Below are 19,574 nucleotides of genomic sequence, written 5' to 3' on the forward strand. Positions count from 1 at the left end.
ACGCGCTATCTCAGAGTCCTGGATGAAGATTACAACACTGAGCTGGAGGCCCTGAAGAAGGAGTTTGAGACAGAAAGGTACTGGGGCAGGGGGAAGGATTGCCTGCTTTGGGGGAGGACACAGGCAGGCAGGTGATAAACACAGAGATGGGGAGGCAGCTTGATGGTGCCCCAGAGCCATGAGCCCTCATCCCTGGCCACGAGGCTCTTGTGCTGAGCCCCAACTGCAGCCCCACTGTAGAGCAGCTCCCCAAAGCTCTCTGCGTAGCCATCAGCTCCAAGGACTATCAGCTGCTCTCCCTTCCCCTCCGCGTGCCATGCTGGCTCAGCCCTGGCGGCTCACCTGCGGCTTCCCCAGGAGGATGATCATCGAGCACCATGACAAGGAGAGCCGCTACCTGCAGGACGTGCTGCTGGCCCTGGAGCAGAACTTCAGTGAGAGCGAGTACGAGGCCAAGCTGGACTTCCAGAGCACCAGGGACGACGTCAAGAACAAGGTCTGGGCTGAGGCTGCTCCATGCCAGCCTGGGGCAGGGGAGGGGTTTGGTGACACCAGCCTTCCTCTGGTTCTTTAGCCAGCAGCTCGTGGCTGACTCTGGTGAGGAGCCCCTCCTCTTCACACTCTTATGTGTGCAGGCCTTGCTAAGGCACAGGGTATGGGCAAGAGTCCATCTCTACCACAAGGTCCTTCCCACTGCCAGCTTAGGGGCTGCTGCCCAGTCTCAGTGGGACCAAAGGCAGGGAGCTCCCCTCCTGAGGTTTGGGTTCCTGCCCTTGGGGTGGGCTCTGCAGGCATGGCTGGCCTGGGGAGTCAGGTGGCTCAGGGTGGCTGAAGAGCTAACATATGTCTCCCCACAGAACCTAGAGGAGAAGCACTATCTGCGTGTGCAGCTGGAGGGCACAGTGGAGGAGCTGTGGAAGCGGTTCCAGCAAGCGCTGAAGAACTACACCGAGGCAACAGAGGACCGGAAGATTGCATTTGAGGCCCTCAAGCTGAAGGATGAGAAGAGCTCCAAGGAGATTGAGATGCAGATGAAGAAGCTGCTGAAAATTCAGGTCAGTGAGGCTGCCCCACCCCAAGCCCTGGCTGTAGGGAACAGGCCTTCTTGGAGGGTCATGGGATTCCCTGTGTGCTGAGCTCCTCACTGAACTGCTCTGGGCACCATTTCCCTGCCAGGACTCCATTGGCATCCTGAAGGGCAAGATCACGGCACACATGCGGGAGGCCGAGGAGCAGAACCGGCACGTGCGAGAGGAGAAGGAGGTCGTGCTCAAGCAGCTGCAGAAGCTCAAGAGCCAGATGAACCAGACCAGGGCCAAGGCCAGGAGCAACCTGGCCAAGCTCACTCTGGAGAGCAGCACTGCCCTGAAGAAGCTAAGGGGCATCATAGAAAAGGTAAAGGCCGGAGTTCCCTTAACCCTGCAGGAGGGGCCTCTGTCCTGCCCTCCCATGCATACCTGGAGTAGCACTGGCCAAATGCAGCTCACAGCTGCCCCTGTCCAGGACAGACAGCAGACAAGTCCCAGCCCTGCGGCCCGGCTCATGGGAGACTCGCTTCCCCCAAACCCATTGTCCCTTCCTGGCCCCAGGGAAACACTTCTCCTGCCATCCCTTTGGGTTGTCAACACAGTCCAGCATCCTCCAGGAAAAGCGTCCCTTCCTGGTGTCCAGAGCACGCAGCCATTCTCCACTGCTCGCCGAGCTGTCCCCAACCGGCCGCTAAGGCATCGCTTGCCCCACAGGCAGAGCTCACCCTGAGGCTGGCTGAGATGTGTCGGAAGCTGGAGACCGAGGAGGAGAAGGTGCTGCCATTCTACGCCTCCTCGCTGAGCAGGGAGGAGCAGGAGGTGATGGAGCAAATCTCCCTGGAGAAGCCTGGGGAGCAGCTGGCCCGGGTAAGGGGTGAAAGTATTTGGCCTGGTCCTGGAGCCCTCCCTCCCCATCAGGGTGCTGAAAGGAGGGCGGGGGCCCAGATGCTGGGGGCACCAAGGGCAGGCTGGCATAGCTGGTGGAGAGCGTGTGCCACACCGGGTGGCTGGGGAGAAGGTTGCTGAGAACCGTGCACTCTTTAATTGAGGGGACAAGCAGAACTAGATGGGGTGTATTGTGGGAGCTTCCCCCAAACCAGTACTGCCCCCCCCCCCAACTCCCCTCTGCCCTTTCCAACTGCAGCTGATGCAGGACTACCTGGGCCTGGAGCACTTCTGGCAAAGGTACAACAAGGTGAAGCTGGAGCAGCTGTCTCTGGAGCGGGAGAAGGCAGCACTGCGCCAGGAGAACCAGAAGCTGCGCCTGCTCCTCAAGCAATACCTGGATGGGATCTCGGTGAGCGATGAGGTGCTCAGCCAGCTCAATCCACTGCTCATCCTCAGCCCCAAGCCCCGTGCGCCTGGGCCCGCTGGCAAAGCCCACTGCAAACGGCCCCTTCACAATGTCATTGAGGCTGCCCATGAGGTGCCACACATCCTGTGAGCCGCCCACCTGCCCAGCCCAGGCCATGCTGGGAACTGCGCTCTGCGAGCGGTGGCAGCTCGTGCCTGGTGCGTGCAGCTGGGAGAGTCGGCCGTGAGGAGCGGCGAGCGCTTCCCCAGCGGTGCTGTCCCACTTGCTGGGGAAACTCCATGCCCATAGGAAGCTGCCATTAAAGGGTTGAACTGATCGTAGTGGTGACGCCTGACAGGGAAGTGTAGGGGAGCCGAGGGCCATCCAGGCACATGGCTCTACCCCAGCGTTGCCAAGCCAGGCTGGTAACCCTGGTGCAGCTCTGCAGCCTCCAGGCCAGGCCCTGCCCCAGGGAAGCACAGCCCTGGGATTGCCTGATCCTGGGAAAGGGCAGGCAGGTGGCCACTGTGAGCAGGATGCCTTCACTCTCCTGCCCTGTCTAAGTCCTGGGAGCTGGCTTGGCCCTGCAGGGTTCAAGCTGGTCCTGCTGCTCCAGCCCCCCTTCAGGAGGGGACCAAAGGGCTTCCCCCACACCCTCTTCCCCAGGGACCCTGACAAAAGCAGCCACAGAGCAGGTGCTGACACTGTGGGGAGGGGAGGTTTATTTCTTTTTGGCCTTGTTTCTCTTCTCCTCCTTGAGCCTCTTCTTGGCCCCCCGGGAGCTGCTGGCCTTGTGGTAGAGGTGGTAGCCAATCAGGCCCAGCAGAGCCGGGATCAGCCCGATGCAGAGCAGGGGCAGCACGTCATTCGCCAGCTTCTGCCAGTAGCTGGCCTGGGAGAGGCCAACCAGCTCCACGTCGAACTGCAGCACGGCGTCGGCTGGGGAGAGAGGGGGCACAGCTGAGCTGGGCTCTCCCACACACATGGCAGAGGTGGGAGTGGTCCTGGCACAGGGCATGTGGTCAGTGCCCAAGCTTCTGGGAGGGCACCAGACAGCGCTGCTCCCCCGGAGCAGGGCACCCACACGCTGCCCCACCCAGAGCAAACCAGAGGCAGCTGCAGCTCTGGGGAGTCCCAGCCCTGCCACGTCAGCTCCGGCAGCCTCTCCAGGCAGGCCAAGGACTGAAGGGGCTACAGGGCGAAGCTCCCTCGCTCCTTGGCGGGTCGTGTGGGGCACAAGGTCCAGCTCCGGGGCTGTCCGTCAGCCTGGCACTGAATTCACCAGGGAGCAGAATCTGTAGCAGGTGTTGCTGGGTAACCAGAGGGCTGGGGGGACCTAACAGCAGCCTAGTGCTCTCTGCCCTGGAGGGGGGGTGGGGGGACACGACACCAGGGCATGGCTCTGAGACTCAGGCCGATGAAGGAAGTTCCCATGTCCAGCGAGGCTGGGTAGACAAGGAGGCGGCAGTTACCTGGGACAGTAGGCGGGGATCCTCGCTTGCCATAAGCCAGCTGAGGCGGGATGATCACCCTCCGCTTCTCCCTGCCAGGCAGAGGGAGAGGCACATCAGAGCGAGGGCCCAACCTTCTGCCCTTTGGCAGCATAGCCACAGCCCTGCCGTTTGCACGCAGCATCCCCTGCCCAAAGCATCCCATCCAGCAGGGAAGTGCGACCACAGCACAGGACCAGAAGTGCCTAATGCCGCATCAAACGGAAATTGGGCATGGGTAGAACGTAACCGACAGAGCTGAGCGGTGGGCAGGATGCTGAGGGTACCAGCCCATGTCTGAGGAGATGGGCCTGGAGGTGTTTGAATAAACAGAACGCGTTCGGGCCTCCTCTCCAAGGCAGCACGTCCAGCAGCAGGTGGTTGGGGGGCACTGGCTCAGTGACTGAGAGCAGCTTCCTGCGAGGTTTCACATCCAGCCCCTGACCCGGTCCAGCCCTGGGTGGTCTAGTGTCAGAGCCGAATGCTCATCTCCAAGTGCTTGCAGGCCTGTGGCTAAATCCCAGCCAGGTGCACCTGGCTGCAGAAACCCAGTCCGCATGAAGGGAGCTCCTTGCCCCTGCCCCCAGCGGGCAGCCCAGCCCAGAGGGCAGGCAGAGAGCCCTTTCCTGCTCCAGGAGATGAGCACACACCAACAGCCAGGCCCCAGGCCCAGCTTCCTGGAGAGAAAAATGCAGATGCAGCAAAGAGCTGGGCCCCCCGCCTAGGCTCTGACCTGATTTTTACCATGTTTGTGTCTCCAGCCCCCTGCCCACTCTGCTGATCCAGCCCCATGGGAAGCCCATACCGGGAGCAGAAGGGGAGTGCCGAGGATCCCCATCTTGTCTATTGCTTTGGCGGAGAGCACTGACCCAGGATGCCTCTCCCCAGCCACACCACTCTTGCTAGCAAGCCAGGGCCTCACTTACCCAACGCACATGTCTAGCAAGCTTTGCTCCAAGCCTGGGAGGAGGGAAAAACCACAGAAGAACAGACAGATCAGGGGGATTCTCTGAAAGGCTTCCCACCCTCCTGGATGACAGGGCCACTTTGGGATCGCTCATCTTCCCACCCCCTATCCCAGGAGGCCTCCCTTCCGAGCCCCCGACCCCGCTGAGCTCTGGCAGGCTCACGGCACCAGGGGTTAAGCCACCGAAAGCTGCAACAATGAGCCAGTGACAGTGCAGGCCGGAGTGCCAGGGAAGTGGGAGCCAAGGGTCTGGAAGGTTCTGATCATTCCGCCGGGTAACAAGAGAAGCCTCCCAATCGGAGCCCGGGCCAAGTTGGGGAATTCCCAATACTCCCCCCCAGCCACCCCCAGACCCTGCTGAACGTCGACAAGGGCTGGACTTGGGTGGGGGGAGAGAGATTCTGTCATGCAAACACCAGAGCAAGGGCCAGTGGCCCCTTCACAGACTCACTGCATGGCTGCAGAGTGGCCAGGCAGGGGAACATGTCAGTGCGTTCCAGGGGGCAGCTGGATCGGATCAGTGCAGGGGGCCCATGGGGCACCGGATCCTGCCAACAGAAACCAGCCAGAAGAGACTCCTGCACCTTCCACTGCAATTAGTATGCCAGTAGTGCCTAGAGGCCCCTGGCGCGCCGGGTGCTGTACATGCCCTGACTGAGAGCAGGGGCCCCCATCTTGCTGGGCACTGCACAGGCCCCACCAAGATCGGGGGGGGGGAAATCACTGCACAGGACCGAACCAAGATCAGGGGGCCCCCACCGCTGCACAGGCCCTGACTGAGAGGGGGAGGGGGCCTGTCACGTCAGGTGCTGCATCGGCACAAATGGAGACAAAGTCCCGGCCCGAGGAGCTCCGGCTCTGTGCAGACATGGCAAAGGGCGGGAGCCGGGCATGGCTTCTCGCAGGTGGGGGAAAAGGCCCAAAGAGTTTAAGTGACTTGGCCAAGGGCACGCACGGAGTCGATGGCAAAGGCAGGAACAGAGCCCAGATCTCTGGAGGCCCATCGGGGCCCAGGCGAACGTACCAGGGATCACTTGTCTTTTACCCAGCTCCACCTGCAGGGGGTCCCGCGAGAGCGAGGTGTCGATGATCCGCCCATCCTCCAGGCTGCCCTGCGGGGGGACATTGACACACGCGGGTAGCCCCCAGCCCGGGCACCCAGGCACAGGGCCCTGTGGCGGGGAGGCTGCTGAACCCCTGACGCACACAAAGGGCCCTGCCCCGGAGACACCGGCACCATCCCTAGGCCTCCCTGGGGGGCAGCGGGGACGAGCGGGCACCGCAGGGCGGGATGCAGACGTGGCAAAGGTGGCAGAAGGGCTGGAGTTCTGCCTTCTGCCGCTCCTGGGAAGGGGGCACAACTTGCAGAACCCCCCCCACCAATACAGGGGCACTGTCCCGTCCGTCCCCCCCCAGACACAGGGGCACTGTCCCGTTTCCCCCTCCAAGACCCAGGGGCACTGTCCCCCTGCCATCCCCATGCCCCAAAGACACGGGGGCAATGTCCTCCCCCCCACAAGAGACTGTGCACGGTCCCGTTCCCACCCACCTACCCCCCCCGCCAAGACACAGGGGCACTCCCGCCAACCCCCTCCGCCATGTCCTGGAGACGGGGGTGGTTCACTTCCCCTGCCCCAGCCGGGGGGCGGGGGGGGGGGCTCAGTCACATCCCGCCCCCCGCCCCGGGACCCCGGGCACGGCCACGTGTGGAGCTCGGCGGCGCCCTCCCGTGGCCGGCCCCGCCCCGGGAGGGAGGAGCCGCCCCCCCGTGCTGACGTGTCCTGCGGCTCCCCCCGCACCCCCCCTTACCGTGTAGTGGATCTGCACCGTGTCCCCCAGCGCCGAGCGCGCCGCGCAGTCCTCGGGGGGCGCCACCTGCGGGGCGAGAGCAAAGTGGGGGGGTCACAGCTCCGGCCCCGGGGTCCCCCCCGTCTCTCCCCGCCCCCCGCGGGCTCAGACACGAGCCCAGCGCCCCGCTCCGCTCCCTCACCAGGGTCTCCAGCTGCGGCGCGCGGGGCGGGGTGTCCCCGCCGCTCTCCCCCCGCGCCCCGCGCCCCAGCAGCACCAGCAGGAGGGCGGCCAGGGGGCGCGGCAGCATGGTCAGCGTGGAGCCTGCCCGGGAGCCGCCGGGCCGCGCAGTGTGTGTGGGGGGGGCCGCTAGCGCCGCCTGGTGCCCTCCCAGGCCGGGGACTTCATGGCCCCCCCGGCAGCTCCGCCCCCGGCCCAGCCCAGGGACACGTGCGAGTTGAGGCCGCCCCCCCCCCCGCGCACTAACACTGACGTGGAATGTCAACACACCCGCCAGTCCCGGCCCTCACCCTGGCGTCGGGCCCGGAGTCAGGGCCACACAGGAGCCCTGGGGCTAGGCCAGGCAGCAAGACACCTTGTGGGGGTCTGGCTCCAAACTCGGGGTCACTGTGTGTGGGGGGGAGTTGTGAGGATGGGGAGCCAGACACACACCTGACACACGCACGCCTGGCACACCTAACGCACACACGCACACCTGGCTCACCTGACACACACGTCTGGCACACTTAACACACACACGTTCACCTGGCACACGAACACCTGGCTCACCTAACACACGCAGACCTGGCACACACGCCTGGCACACCTAACGCACACACGCACACCTGGCTCACCTGACACACACGTCTGGCACACTTAACACACACACGCACACCTGGCACACGAACACCTGGCTCACCTAACACACACATGCCTGGCACACCTAACGCACACACCTAACGCACACACAGCTGGCTCACCTAACACGCACGCCTGGCACACCTAACGCACACACGCACACCTGGCACACGCACGCCTGGCACACCTAACACACACACACCTGGCTCACCTGACACACACGTCTGGCACACTTAACACACACACGCACACCTGGCACACGAACACTTGGCTCACCTAACACACACCCCTAACACACGCACGTGTTTCTAGAAGGAGGCTGCACCCCCCTATTTGTGAGTGAGCCCTGGGGGTGAGGGGGCTCAGCCCCAGGTTCCAGAGCAAACTCCCGGGGAGAAAACCCCAGGTTTCCCCTGGCGGGCCCCTGTTCCAGGCGGCAGCCTGGGGCTTCAGCCCTTTCAGACCTGCCTGGAGCTGGCTAGGCCGGGCCCTGCCTACCAGGAGCAGTGCCTGAGGGGGCGGGGGTCACAGACCACCCCTCAGCAAAGCCCCTCAGCCCAGCGCTCGCCTGGGGGGGAGTCAGGCGGGGGGGGCAGCAGTGCCCACCTTATAGACTCTCTTCGCAGGGGTGGGGGATTCCCGGGTTGTCTGCAAAACCTGCATTTGGGGCCAAAACTGCAGGGCGGGTGTAAATCACCCTCGCTCCTTTGGTGCCAGTGGGACCAGATCCCCAGCAGGTGTAACTCAGCCACGCTCCGGCATGCCGCGGGCTCTCCGGCGAAGGCGGTTCTCTGGGGGCTCCCCCCCCACAGCATTAGCTGGCACAGAGCCGGGGAGCGGGCTGCTGACGGCTCAGGAGGAGGCTGGGACGGGGTGCAGGTGCGACCTCCTCCCCCTTCCTCCTCCCCCAGGGCAGCTCCCCCCCCCCAACCCAACATACACTTTACCCAGGTACAAACAGCTACACAAGGTGCAAAGCCGCTTCCAGAGTGCTCAGCACCCCACCGCTGCCACCAAACCAGCAGGGAACCCCCCTCCGCTGAGAGCAACGGGGTGTTACTGCCCCAGCCACGCCCTGCATCCCTGGCGCAGACCCAGCTGCCAGCGTCAGGCTTTGGGTAGCCTGGGCCTTACAGCCGGGCGGGGAGGGGTGGTAGGGAGGGTTCCCGTTGAGTTGCCCAGCTGCGCTAACTCCACGGCTTTGGCCCCTGGGCTCGGCGACGGGCAGGGGCAGGGGGCAGAAAGCAGGGGTTTGGTTTCCGAGGGGAGAAGACGCACGAGCCCCCTTTGCCGTACGAGAAGCAGCGTCTCCGTCACGGCGGGAGCGGGGCTGGTAGTCGGAGCGACGGCGTTGCTGACCCCGGCCATGGGATCACCAGGCTCCCGGCAGCTGCCGTTTCTCTGAAAGCCCCAGTTCCCGGCCTCTGCCACCTTTGGTTTTGTCAAAGTTGATGGTCAGCTGAACAGAGCTGGGCTACGTGAACCCTGCGGGCCCAGCGAGCGGGCCGTGAGGACAGAGACCCCGCGTTTATTGCGCGTTAAATCTCACGCGTGCTTCGGGGCCGAATCCTGGCAGTACAGCACAGGGCAGCAGCCCGGGTGCAGGCAGGCTGTCCCAGAGCACCCCCTTGTGGCCAGGCAGGGCACCCAGAAGCCCTATCTTGACTGCCCTCCACCCAGGGTATCGTCCGCAAGAACAACTACCGCAAGGAGCTGTGCATGGCTGCTCTGCCCGCACAGCACCATCCTGCGGAGCCAGAAGCCAGTGGTGGTGAAGAGAAGAAGAAGGGAACCCAGGCTACCAAGGTGGTGTGAATGGCTCGCATGTCCCAGTAAAGGGTTCAAACCAGAAAAAAAAATAAAAATAAACAAGTCCAAGCAGGTTTTCGGGTATCGAAGTGCATCCCCTTTGGTGGGGTCTCCTTCACAAACTGGAAATGGCCAGCAAAGAACAAACAAAAGACCTTCATCCTCGCAGGGAGACAGAGTCAGTCCCTGGCCCTTCACCAGCAGGGTCTGCTCAGCTCAGCTCCCTTCCCCGGACTCCAGTCTCTTGCCACCAGCTGGTCAGAATCCTGCTCCCGCGCCAGCTGTCTGCACAGACCTGCCAGCTGCAGCTGTTCTCCAGGACAGCCCATAGCTCCTGCCAGCCTGGGCGTCCTGACACTGTTTCCAAGCAAGCGCCCTTTGCTGGGAACAGGCCTCCCTGGTGTTCTCCCTGCAGGAATCTAGGTGTGCACCATTCAGGGCCCCTGCTCCGCAGGGCACAGCACCTTCTTCCCGCGGCCACAGCTAAGCTGTGGGCATGACTGCTGCAGCACCGCTGATTCCTGGAGCGGCAAAAGGGGTGTTTCCATCCGCGTAGGTAGCCCACCGCTCTGAGCAGCGATAGAAATTCTTCCACCGGCCTGGCTGGAGCTACACCAGGGGCCTCTACCGACCTAATCTTTGAGCATAGACTAGGCCTAGGAGAGCCATGTGCCTAGAAACAGCTTTGCCCTGGCAGCAGGCCCCCTAACGATCCTGTGGTCACCCAGCTCCAGGGGCTCATTTGCCAATTAACCAGGAAGTGGCCACCTGGGGAGTCAGTTACCCCCAAGTAGGCCCTCAGGAGAGAGTAACAGGAGGGCTGGACCCAGACCTCCCTTAGTGAGACCAGCCTGCTGGGTTCTGTGCCCTGCTCTGAGAGAGGAGTGGGGTCTAGTGGTTAGAGCAGGGGGGGCTGAGTGCCAGGACTCCTGGGTTCTGAGCCCTGCTCTGAGAGAGGAGTGGGGTCTAGTGGTTAGAGTGGGGGGGGCAGCGGGCTGAGTGCCAGGACTCCTGGGTTCTGTGCCCTGCTCTGGGAGGGGAGTGAGGTCTAGTGGTTAGAGCCGGGGGGGAGGGGGGCTTGGGCACCAGGACTCCTGGGTTCTCTGTGAGTGACACTCTGTGTGTCTTATATTTCTCACAGAAACAGCTTTCAAATTATTAGAACTGAGGGTTACATGCTGGCTCTCCCCCCACCCCCAAGCACCTCCCAGCCTTGGAGGGCAGAAGTGAGCTGGAGCAGAGGGTCTGGGGCAGGCTGAGTGTTAAGGGCTCCCAGCACCAGTAGGTGGCAGCAAATCATCAGAAATTCCTCCCTTTCCATCCGCCCCCTACAGCTGGCATTCCTAGGGCACCGCTGGGGGGATGCTCGCAGCGTCAGCATCTCCGCCGGCCTGGAGAGGGCACTGCTGCAAACAGGGCATTGAAAGCTTGCTGAGGATTTGACTTGCCAGAGACAAAGTCAACCTAACTGCATGTTTAAGGCCCCTGACCCTGTGTTTCAGGCGCCCGGCTCCCTGCCCTGAGCACCCAGCGGCTGCAGAAGGGGGGCACGAGCTAGTGCTTGGTGCCCAGAACACCGGGGTAAGTCCTTGGCCATGCTGCTGTCCCATGGGACTCAGCTCCTCCTCCGTGATGGGGCTAACGCTCCCTCCTGCGTCCCAGGGCTGGTTGGAGGCAGGGACAGCATCTCACACCATGTCCGGGCAACTCATGGCGCGACGGGGCCCCTGAGCTCACCCGGGCCCCCCAGATGCTACTGGAAGAGCTCGGAGTCTGACGGGAGAATCCCCCACCAGAAAGGAAGGCCTGGTGCTGGTGTGGCTGAGCTGGGGCCCAGTGGTCAGTCCATTTCCGCTGCGCACACAGCCCCAGCTGGCAGGGCTGGCAAGAGGCGGGTCCCGTCACCTGCGGGGCTGGGGCCGGGGCCAGGGCCGGGGTGGGGTCTCAGTCTCCTGTGCTCTCTGGTGTGCAGAACAGGCCCTAGAGTGTGTGAGATGTTGCAGCGTGTGGGTCTGGCCCAGCAGGGCCCACGCCTGGGTCAGGGGTCCAGCCCCACCAGAGTGCACATCCGCCCATTTGGTGACTTAACGGTGCCCTTGAGAGATGGGGCCTCGCTGAGCCAAGGCCTGATGCCACACAGCCGTGGGCCAGCTTGAAGAACACTGGACTAGCTAAAGGGGGCCAAGCTGCCCAGTGTGGATGCAGCTCGGCGTGGATATGGTCACGCTGGCTGTTCCTGTCTGGAGAAGGACCCTCTGCCCCGCTTGGACTGTGGCCACACAAGGGGTGGGATGGGCTCACACACTCAGTAACAGTCACCCCCAGCCACCATGAGCTGCCGGGTCTGAGGGACCCTGGCGTGGCCAGCGTGTCGGGCCCAGCGTGTGCTCAGATGGGGCCGTGCAGGCTGCATTAACTCTGTGCAGGGGCAGCGCCCAGGGCCCTACTCAGGGGGGCACCAGGAGCTGTACAAGCGTTTCCAGCTGCCCCTCTCACCAGGAACAGCCCCGCAGCCCCAGCGAGCTGCAGCACCCAGTCGTCCCACTCAGCAGTGCCAGGCTCCAGCGCTGGGCACTGCCTGGAGCGTGGGGCTGTGTGACGCAGTGGGGGAGTTTTTTGTTTTTCCTTGTTTTCTATGCGGGATTTTCTTGGTTTTCCTATGGTTTGCATGCAGAGGGGGTGGGACTCAGTTTCCCTAGGTGCTACGGGTTTAACGAGGTGAGGAGAGAGGGAGTTTGTTGTCACAGAGGACCAGGGAGGGAACTTGGGACCCCAGCCATTGGCGTGGAGAACAGAGACCCCAGGGACTGGTGACCGGAGGCCCAGCTCAGGAGTCCCTGCCGGGTCTGGCCAGTGGGAGGACAATGGGCTGTAAAGAGAGGAGAGGGGGCCCAGGCGGCCCTGTTTACCTGGAGAGAAGACAGTGGACAGAGGTGAGCTTGGGGCCGATGCCATCAGATGCCCAGCTGGGAAGCAGGGGGGCTCTGGGCTGGAGGGGGGGAGCAGGCAGAGTCCCCCTGGGTGCAGGGGAGACTGGGATGTGTGGTGCTGGGGGAGGAGGCCCGGGGAGTTTCCTGGGCTGGGTTCAACGCTCAGTAAACCCTCCTGTTTTACGCCAGCTGAGAGTCGCTCCGGTCTAGAGAACAGGGGTGGAGGCCCCTGGGGTGCACAGCGAGGGGACTCCCTGAGGGGGCCCACGGCGAGAAACAGGTGTGCTAAGGCTCCGAGAGGTGCGGCTCCAGGAGGCGGAGGGGCTTAACCCCGAGAGCGTGTGGCCGCCCGGGGAGAAGGGCTGTCGCACTGAAAGGGGCCCCCCCGTGGTCCGCACGGGGCCGAGTGGGCACCATGTGAGTCCGTGACAATGGGCTGGGCTGAGGAGCCGGCTCGGCTGAGGGCTCGTGCTCAGGCCTGTGGACGTGGCCTTTGCCGGGCCGAGCAGAGACCGGCTGGGTCAGGGGCTGGCTGGGAGCCTGCCGGTCTCCCCGCGGCACGGGGGTGTGGGGCCACCCAGCAGCACTAGGCGCCGCGGGGGGACAGAGCCTGGGCTGGGCTGTGGGGCTGGCTCCCAGGGCGACGGGATCGGCACGCCAGCTATTCCCCCGCCTGGACACTGCTCCCATTGTCTGGGCCACGCCTGTCATTCCCCGGCCGCGGCCCCGTCACCTGCACCCACATACCAGGCCCCGTTGCCGTGCTGTGGCGAAGACGGGCTGGCGGCTCGGGCCGTGAGGCTGCAATGGGATTGCGGGGGCTGGGGGGCTCGGGGCTGGGGCCTCTCCCCTGCCCAGAGACAATGTGAGATGGATGGGCTGGTGGGAAACCGGCACCAGCCTCCAGCCTGGGAGCGGGGAGGGGGAGGCTCCGGCTGCAGGGGCCCAGCAGACGCCTGAGCAAAGGCTGCTCCCGCGTGGGACACAGGATTGGGCCCTGTCACCTCACAGCTGCTGCAGCCATGGCTTATTCTAAAGTGCCAGCAGCAAAGGAGGCGTCCCGGCTCCCAGCCCCCACAACCCCCCTCCCCTCCCAGAGCCGGGGATGGAACCCAGGAGTCCTGGCTCCCAGGTCCCAGCCCCCACGACCCCACTGCCCTCCCAGAGCCGGGGATAGAACCCAGGAGTCCTGGCTCCTGGCCCCCTAGACCCCACTCCCCTCCCAGAGCCGGGGATAGAACCCAGGAGTCCTGGCTTCCAGCCCCCTAGACCTCACTCCCCTCCCAGAGCCAGGGATAGAACCCAGGAGTCCTGGCTCCTGGCCCCCTAGACCCCACTCCCCTCCCAGAGCCAGGGATAGAACCCAGGAGTCCTGGCTCCTGGCCCCCTAGACCCCACTCCCCTCCCAGAGCCAGGGATAGAACCCAGGAGTCCTGGCTCCTGGCCCCCTAGACCCCACTCCCCTCCCAGAGCCAGGGATAGAACCCAGGAGTCCTGGCTCCTGGCCCCCTGCTCTGCTTAGGGCACTGGGGATTTTGAAGGGCAGCAATAGATCTGGGGAGCATTGAGTGGGGGGGACTGATTGGCAGACCCTACAGATGTGTTCCCCCGCCCAGGCCCCAGGCATGTGACCCCCCTGAACCCCCCACCCAGCTTTCCCTCCCCAGCACCCTGGGCTGAAACCCCAGCCCCTGAGTGAAGAGCCAGCCCCACCCACCCCCATTCCCCCATCACTTACCCCATGGGGCACAATGCTCCTTGAGTCAGACTCTCAGGGCTCAGGCCTGGTGCTCGTGGCCACTGTGAGGCAGCGGGGAGGGGGGAGTGTTGACCTGGGAATGTGGCAGGGGAGTTTCACTGGGGAGGGGAGACCTGAGAGCCTGTAACCTGAGCCAGGAGGGGGAGGGGGAGGTAACACCTCTGCCCAGGAATGTGGCAGAGGCTGCAGGAGGGAGCCTGCTGGGGGGGGGTTTAGTTTCAGTTTGGGGCTGGGTGGGGGAACGCAGGGAACCCCAGGGCTGGGGTCTAAGCTCCCTGCCCCCCAGAAGGACTTGACTGAGGGGTCCTGGTTGTACCCATAAGCTCTGTTTTAGACTGTGTTCCTATTGCCCAATAAACCTCCCCATTTTACTGGCTGGCTGAGAGTCTCAGTGAATCCCAGGAAGAGGGGTGCAGGGCCTGGACTCCCCCACACTCCGTGACAACTGGTGGCAGCCGTGGGATTTACTGCACCCTGTGAATGGCGCTTCCTGCAGTAAGTGACTGGGGAACAGTAAAACGAAGGGGGATTGACGGGGACCGGGCGTGCTGAAGATTCAGAGAGAGACGGTTTCGGGGGGCGGTTAACCCCTGGGAGTGTGTGACCAGAGAGAAGGACTTTTGCAGTAACAGGGTCCCCCGGGGGATTGCAGCGAGCGGTCCCAGGGGCGGAGGAATCTGCAGCTTGACCCTGGCAAAGAGGTGGTGACCTCAAGAAGGACTGGCACACGAGGGGCTTTTCCTGGAAACCGTGGGAAGCTGCCCGGCCTGCGAGGGGCCAGCAGGGAGATGTACGCTAAACGCCTGAAGAGCGACCTGGTGGAGCTGTGCAGGCAGAGGGGGCTGCGCATCGTGAGGTCCACCAAGGAACAGCTGATTGCCCAGCTGGAGGAGAGGGATCGCTTGGATGACCCGATCCCTGTCCCCGAGGGAAGCCGCCTGGGGGACGCAGCGTGGGCCCTGGGGCCTGACCGGGCTGGGAGGGGTCAGACTGCTGCCGAGGACATCCCGAGACCCGTCCTACCTAGGCCTGGGGGAGGGGTTGGGGGAAGCCCAGCGAATACCGAGGGCACCCTGACCCCGGCACCCAGCAGGGGATCCTCCCGGCGGAGCTCCCCATCCCTGGAGCGGAGGCGGCTGGAATGGGAGAGGGAGATGACAATGAGGGAGCTGGAGGATCATGAAAAACAACATAAGCATGAGCAGGAGGAGAAGGAGAGGGAATGTCAGGAGAAGGAGAGGCAATGTAGGCATGAGCAGGAGGAGAAGGAGAGGGAATGTCAGGAGAAGGAGAGGCAATGTAGGCATGAGCAGGAGGAGAAGGAGAAACAGAGACAGCATGAACTGGAGCTGGCCAGGCTGAGGAGCAGTGGGGCCCCGGCTGCGGTGAGTGCGGGGGGACCCAAGACTGCAAGGAGCTTTGGTAAGTGCTTCCTGGCCCAGCGGAAGGAGGGGGAGGACATAGATAGCTTCCTGACGGCCTTTGAGAATGCCTGTGAGCTGCACAGGGTTGACCCTGCAGACAAGCTCCAGTTCCTCACCCCCTTACTGGACCCCAAAGCCGTGGAGGTGTACAGCCGGATGACAGGGCCGGAGGCAGGGGACTATGAACTGTTCAAACAGGCCCTGCTCCGTGAGTTTGGGCTGACCCCCGAGATGTACCGGAGAAGGTTCCGGAGTCAGCGTAAAACGCCTGAGGTCACCTACCTACAACTGGTCAACCGGATGCAGGAGTATGCCCGCAAGTGGACAGCTGGGGCCCGAGCTAAAGAGGACCTGCTGGACCTAATCGTACTGGAGCAACTGTATGATCAGTGCCCTTCCGACCGGAGGCTGTGGCTGGTGGACAAAAAGCTCGAGAACCCCCAGCACGCAGGGCAGCTGGCCGACGAGTTTGTGAACAGTCGGTCAGGGGGTAGCTGGGAGGAGTCCCAAAAGAACAGGCCCCCCCGATGCAGAGAGAGAGTCACCAGGGGGCCTCCCAGCGGGGAAATAGGAAGAACCCCCTCCAAAGGGGAACGCCTGGCGTCGGGCCCCTCCGACCCGCTCGAGGGGACCAACGTGACCTGAGCTGCTATCACTGTGGCCAGAGAGGCCACGTACGGTCCCAGTGCCCCGGGCTCAGGGACAGACTGAACAGACCCAACCTACCCAGGGTTAACTGGGTAGGGACCCAGCTGGACGAGGGGCAGACGACCCAGGCAAGGGGGGCTGCCAGCTTACCACCTGCTCAGGAGGGAAGAGTACCCCAGGCCAGCTCCGCCAGAGGGCTGGAGGCTCTGGACTCAAGGTGCTCAGTTTACAGAGTGTGCATGGGGCTGTCCCTCCAGAGAGAGTGCCCTGTTCCCCTGGAGGTGGATGGGATGAAGGTCAATGGATACTGGGATACGGGCGCGGAGGTGACGCTGGCCCGGCCCGAGGTGGTGGCCCCAGATCGGGTGGTGCCCAACACCTACCTGACCCTGATGGGGGTGGGCGGGACCCCATTTAAGGTGCCCGGGCAAGGGTACACCTGAAATGGGGGGCCAAGGAGGGCCCCAAGGATGTGGGGGTACACCACCATTTGCCCACTGAAGTTTTGATGGGGGGGATCTATAGGACTGGCCAAGCAAGCCCCAGACCACCCTGGTTGTGACCCGTAGCCAGAGCCGGTGAGGGGCACTGCACCCCGATCTTGGGGAGGGTACCACACCAGAGGCGCAGGACCCTACCCTGGTGGGGAGGGAGCGCCGAGGGGCACGGCTCAGAGGGGGAACTGGGCCCCATCCCTTCCCCAGCCGCTGAGTTCCAGGCCGAGTTGAGGAAAGATCCCTCCTTGCGGAAGCTCAGGGACCTGGCCAACCTCAGGGTGGGACGGACCATGAGGAGAGGCTGCCAGGAGAGGTTCCTGTGGGAGAAGGGGTTCCTGTACCGAGAATGGGCTCCCCCAGGGGAAGTAGAGTCCTGTGGGATCAGGAGGCAGCTGGGGGTCCCCCAGAAGTATCGCCGCAAGCCACTGTACCTGGCCCATGACATCCCCCTCGCAGGGCACCAGGGAATCCGGCGCACCCGGCAGAGGTTGCTACAGAACTTTTACTGGCCTGGGGTCTTTACCACGGTCCGGCAGTATTGCCGATCCTGCGACCCCTGTCAGAGGGTGGGGAAGGCCCGGGACAAGGGAAAGTGGCTTTGAGACCTTTGCCCATCATAGAGGAGCCTTTCCAGAAGGTGGCCATGGACATCGTGGGGCCTCTCACCAAGACGACCCGGTCAGGGAAGAAATACATTCTGGGGGTGGTAGATTTTGCCACCCGCTACCCCGAGGCAGTGCCCTTAGCTTCCATTGAAGCAGACACCGTGGTCGATGCGCTCCTGACCATTTTCAGCCGAGTGGGGTTCCCCAAGGAAGTCTTGACAGACCAAGGCTCCAACTTCATGTCGGCCCCGCTCCGGTGCTTGTGGGAGAAATGTGGGGTCCGGCACGACTGGGCCTCAGCGTATCACCCCCAGTCCAATGGGCTGGTGGAGAGGTTTAACGGGACGCTAAAGATGATGCTGAAAACCTTTATGGACCAGCACCCACAGGATTGGGACAAGTACTTACCTCACCTGCTGTTCGCGTACAGGGAGGTGCCCCAGGAGTCTACCGGATTTTCGCCTTTCGAACTGTTATATGGCAGGAGGGTGAGGGGCCCCCTGGACCTGATGAGAGACGAGTGGGAGGGGAAGGCCATTCCCGATGGAGAGTCAGTGGTGGAGTATGTCCTGATCTTCCGAGAGAGACTGGCTGAACTCATGGGCCTGGCCAGGGAGAATCTGGCCAGAGCACAGAGGAAGCAGGTCTGGTATGACCGCACGGCACGGGCCCGTGCCTACGCCACCGGGGATCCGGTGATGGTTCTCATCTCTGTGAGAAAGAACAAACTACAGGCCGCCTGGGAGGGCCCTTTCAAGGTCGTCCAGCAGCTCAATGAGGTAAACTATGTGGTGGAGCTGTCGAACCGGGCACACCTCCGCCGGGTGTACCATGTGAATATGATGAAGCCATATTATGCCAGGGGGAATGTGGTGTTGGCCATGTGTGGACAGTGGGAGGAGCAGGGAGATGACCCTTTAGTAGATCTATTCCCTGGGACCGGAGCTGGTTCCCCCCTGGACACAATTCCCCTCTCGGATCAGCTAACCCCTGCCCAGCAAGCTGAGGTCAGGGGGGTGCTGCATCCGTACCGACAGCTGTTTTCCAACCAGCCTGGACGCACTAATCTGACTGTCCACCGGGTGCAGACAGGGTCGCACCCGCCGATAAGATGCTCCCCGTTCCGAGTCACAGGGAAAACTGCTCAGGACCTGGAAAGAGAGGTCCGGGACATGCTGGTTTTGGGGGTGATCCAGCCATCGGCCAGCCCTTGGGCCTTGCCAGTGATGCTGGTCCCCAAAAAGGACGGGTCGGTCCGGTTCTGTGTGGACTATCGGAAGCTCAATGCCATCACTGTATCTGATGCCTACCCCATGCCCAGGCTGGACGAGCTCCTAGACAAACTGGGAGGAGCCCGGTACCTTACCACCATGGACCTTACAAAGGGCTATTGGCAAGTGCTGCTGGATGCAGATGCCCGGCTGAAATTGGCCTTTATCACCCCTCTGGGGCTCTGCGAGTTCCTGACCCTGCCTGTCGGCCTCAAGGGAGCGCCGGCCACCTTCCAGCACCTAGTGGACCAGCTCCTGAGGGGGATGGAGAGTTTTGCCGTGGCGTATATTGATGACATCTGTGTCTTTAGCCAGACCTGGGAGGACCACGTGTCCCAGGTTAGACAAGTGCTGGACCGACTCCAGGGGGCTGGGCTGACTGTGAAAGCGGAGAAGTGCAAGGTGGGGATGGCGGAAGTATCTTACCTGGGCCATCGGGTGGGAAGCGGCCGCCTAAAGCCGGAACCAGCCAAGGTGGAGGTGATCAGAGACTGGCCCGCTCCCCACACCAAAAAGCAGGTCCAAGCCTTTATTGGGATGGCAGGATACTACCGAAGATTTGTGCCCCACTTTAGTGCCATAGCCGCCCCCATCACTGAGCTATGCAAGAAGGGGAAGCCAGACAAGGTGGTCTGGACCGAGCAGCGCCAGGAGGCTCGCCAGGCGCTGAAGGAGGCTCTGGTCCGTGGCCTAGTTCTGGCAAACCCAGACTTTGACAAGACCTTTGTGGTGTTCACCGACGCCTCCGACACGGGACTGGGGGCGGTGTTAATGCAGGAGGATGAAAAGGGGGAGAGACACCCCATCGTGTACCTGAGCAAGAAGCTGCTACCCCGGGAGCAACACTACGCGGCCATCGAGAAGGAGTGCCTGGCCATGGTGTGGGCCCTCAAGAAACTAGAGCCCTATCTCTTCGGGCGACACTTCACCGTGTACACTGACCACTCTCCCCTGACCTGGCTGCTCCAGATGAAAGGAGCCAACGCCAAACTCCTGAGATGGAGCCTGCTCCTGCAGGATTACGACATGGACGTGGTCCACGTGAAGGGAAGGGCCAACCTGATAGCGGACGCGCTGTCCCGGAGAGAGGGCCCCGAACTTCCCCAGGACACTGGTCACAGTGACCCCGCTCAGTTCAGTCTCGAAGGGGGGAGAGATGTGATGCAGCAGGGAGGGGGGAGTGTTGACCTGGGAATGTGGCGGGGG

The 19,574-nt window shown here is 63.0% G+C and overlaps 2 protein-coding genes across 3 annotated transcripts in view; one reads left to right on the forward strand and one right to left on the reverse strand.

Moving 5' to 3' along the window:
• DRC2 (dynein regulatory complex subunit 2) overlaps positions 1-2,658 on the forward strand; it is a 3,281-nt gene extending 623 nt beyond the window's left edge. The window contains exons 2-7 of the mRNA XM_073319197.1: positions 15-77; positions 358-496; positions 858-1,055; positions 1,177-1,395; positions 1,743-1,895; positions 2,173-2,658. Coding sequence (XP_073175298.1) covers positions 15-77; positions 358-496; positions 858-1,055; positions 1,177-1,395; positions 1,743-1,895; positions 2,173-2,472 — 1,072 coding nt within the window. The 3' untranslated portion in view covers positions 2,473-2,658. The remainder of the gene's footprint in view (positions 1-14; positions 78-357; positions 497-857; positions 1,056-1,176; positions 1,396-1,742; positions 1,896-2,172) is intronic.
• A 363-nt stretch (positions 2,659-3,021) lies between these two features.
• FKBP11 (FKBP prolyl isomerase 11) lies at positions 3,022-7,009 on the reverse strand. Of its 2 annotated transcripts, XM_073318797.1 has the most exons (6): positions 6,770-7,009; positions 6,589-6,654; positions 5,804-5,891; positions 4,739-4,772; positions 3,795-3,865; positions 3,022-3,261 (listed from the first exon to the last, which is right to left on the reverse strand). In XM_073318797.1, the coding sequence occupies exons 1-6, from the start codon at positions 6,875-6,877 to the stop codon at positions 3,044-3,046; spliced, it is 585 nt and encodes a 194-aa protein (XP_073174898.1). In that variant the 5' UTR covers positions 6,878-7,009; the 3' UTR covers positions 3,022-3,043. The 2 variants fall into 2 exon arrangements, with proteins under 2 accessions (XP_073174898.1, XP_073174896.1); XM_073318795.1 differs by lacking the exons at positions 3,795-3,865; positions 4,739-4,772 and having other exon boundaries at positions 6,770-6,994.
• Between the last annotated feature and the right edge of the window lie 12,565 nt (positions 7,010-19,574).

This window comes from Lepidochelys kempii, chromosome 20, assembly GCF_965140265.1.
Source record: "Lepidochelys kempii isolate rLepKem1 chromosome 20, rLepKem1.hap2, whole genome shotgun sequence".
NCBI classification, from domain to species: Eukaryota; Metazoa; Chordata; order Testudines; family Cheloniidae; genus Lepidochelys; species Lepidochelys kempii.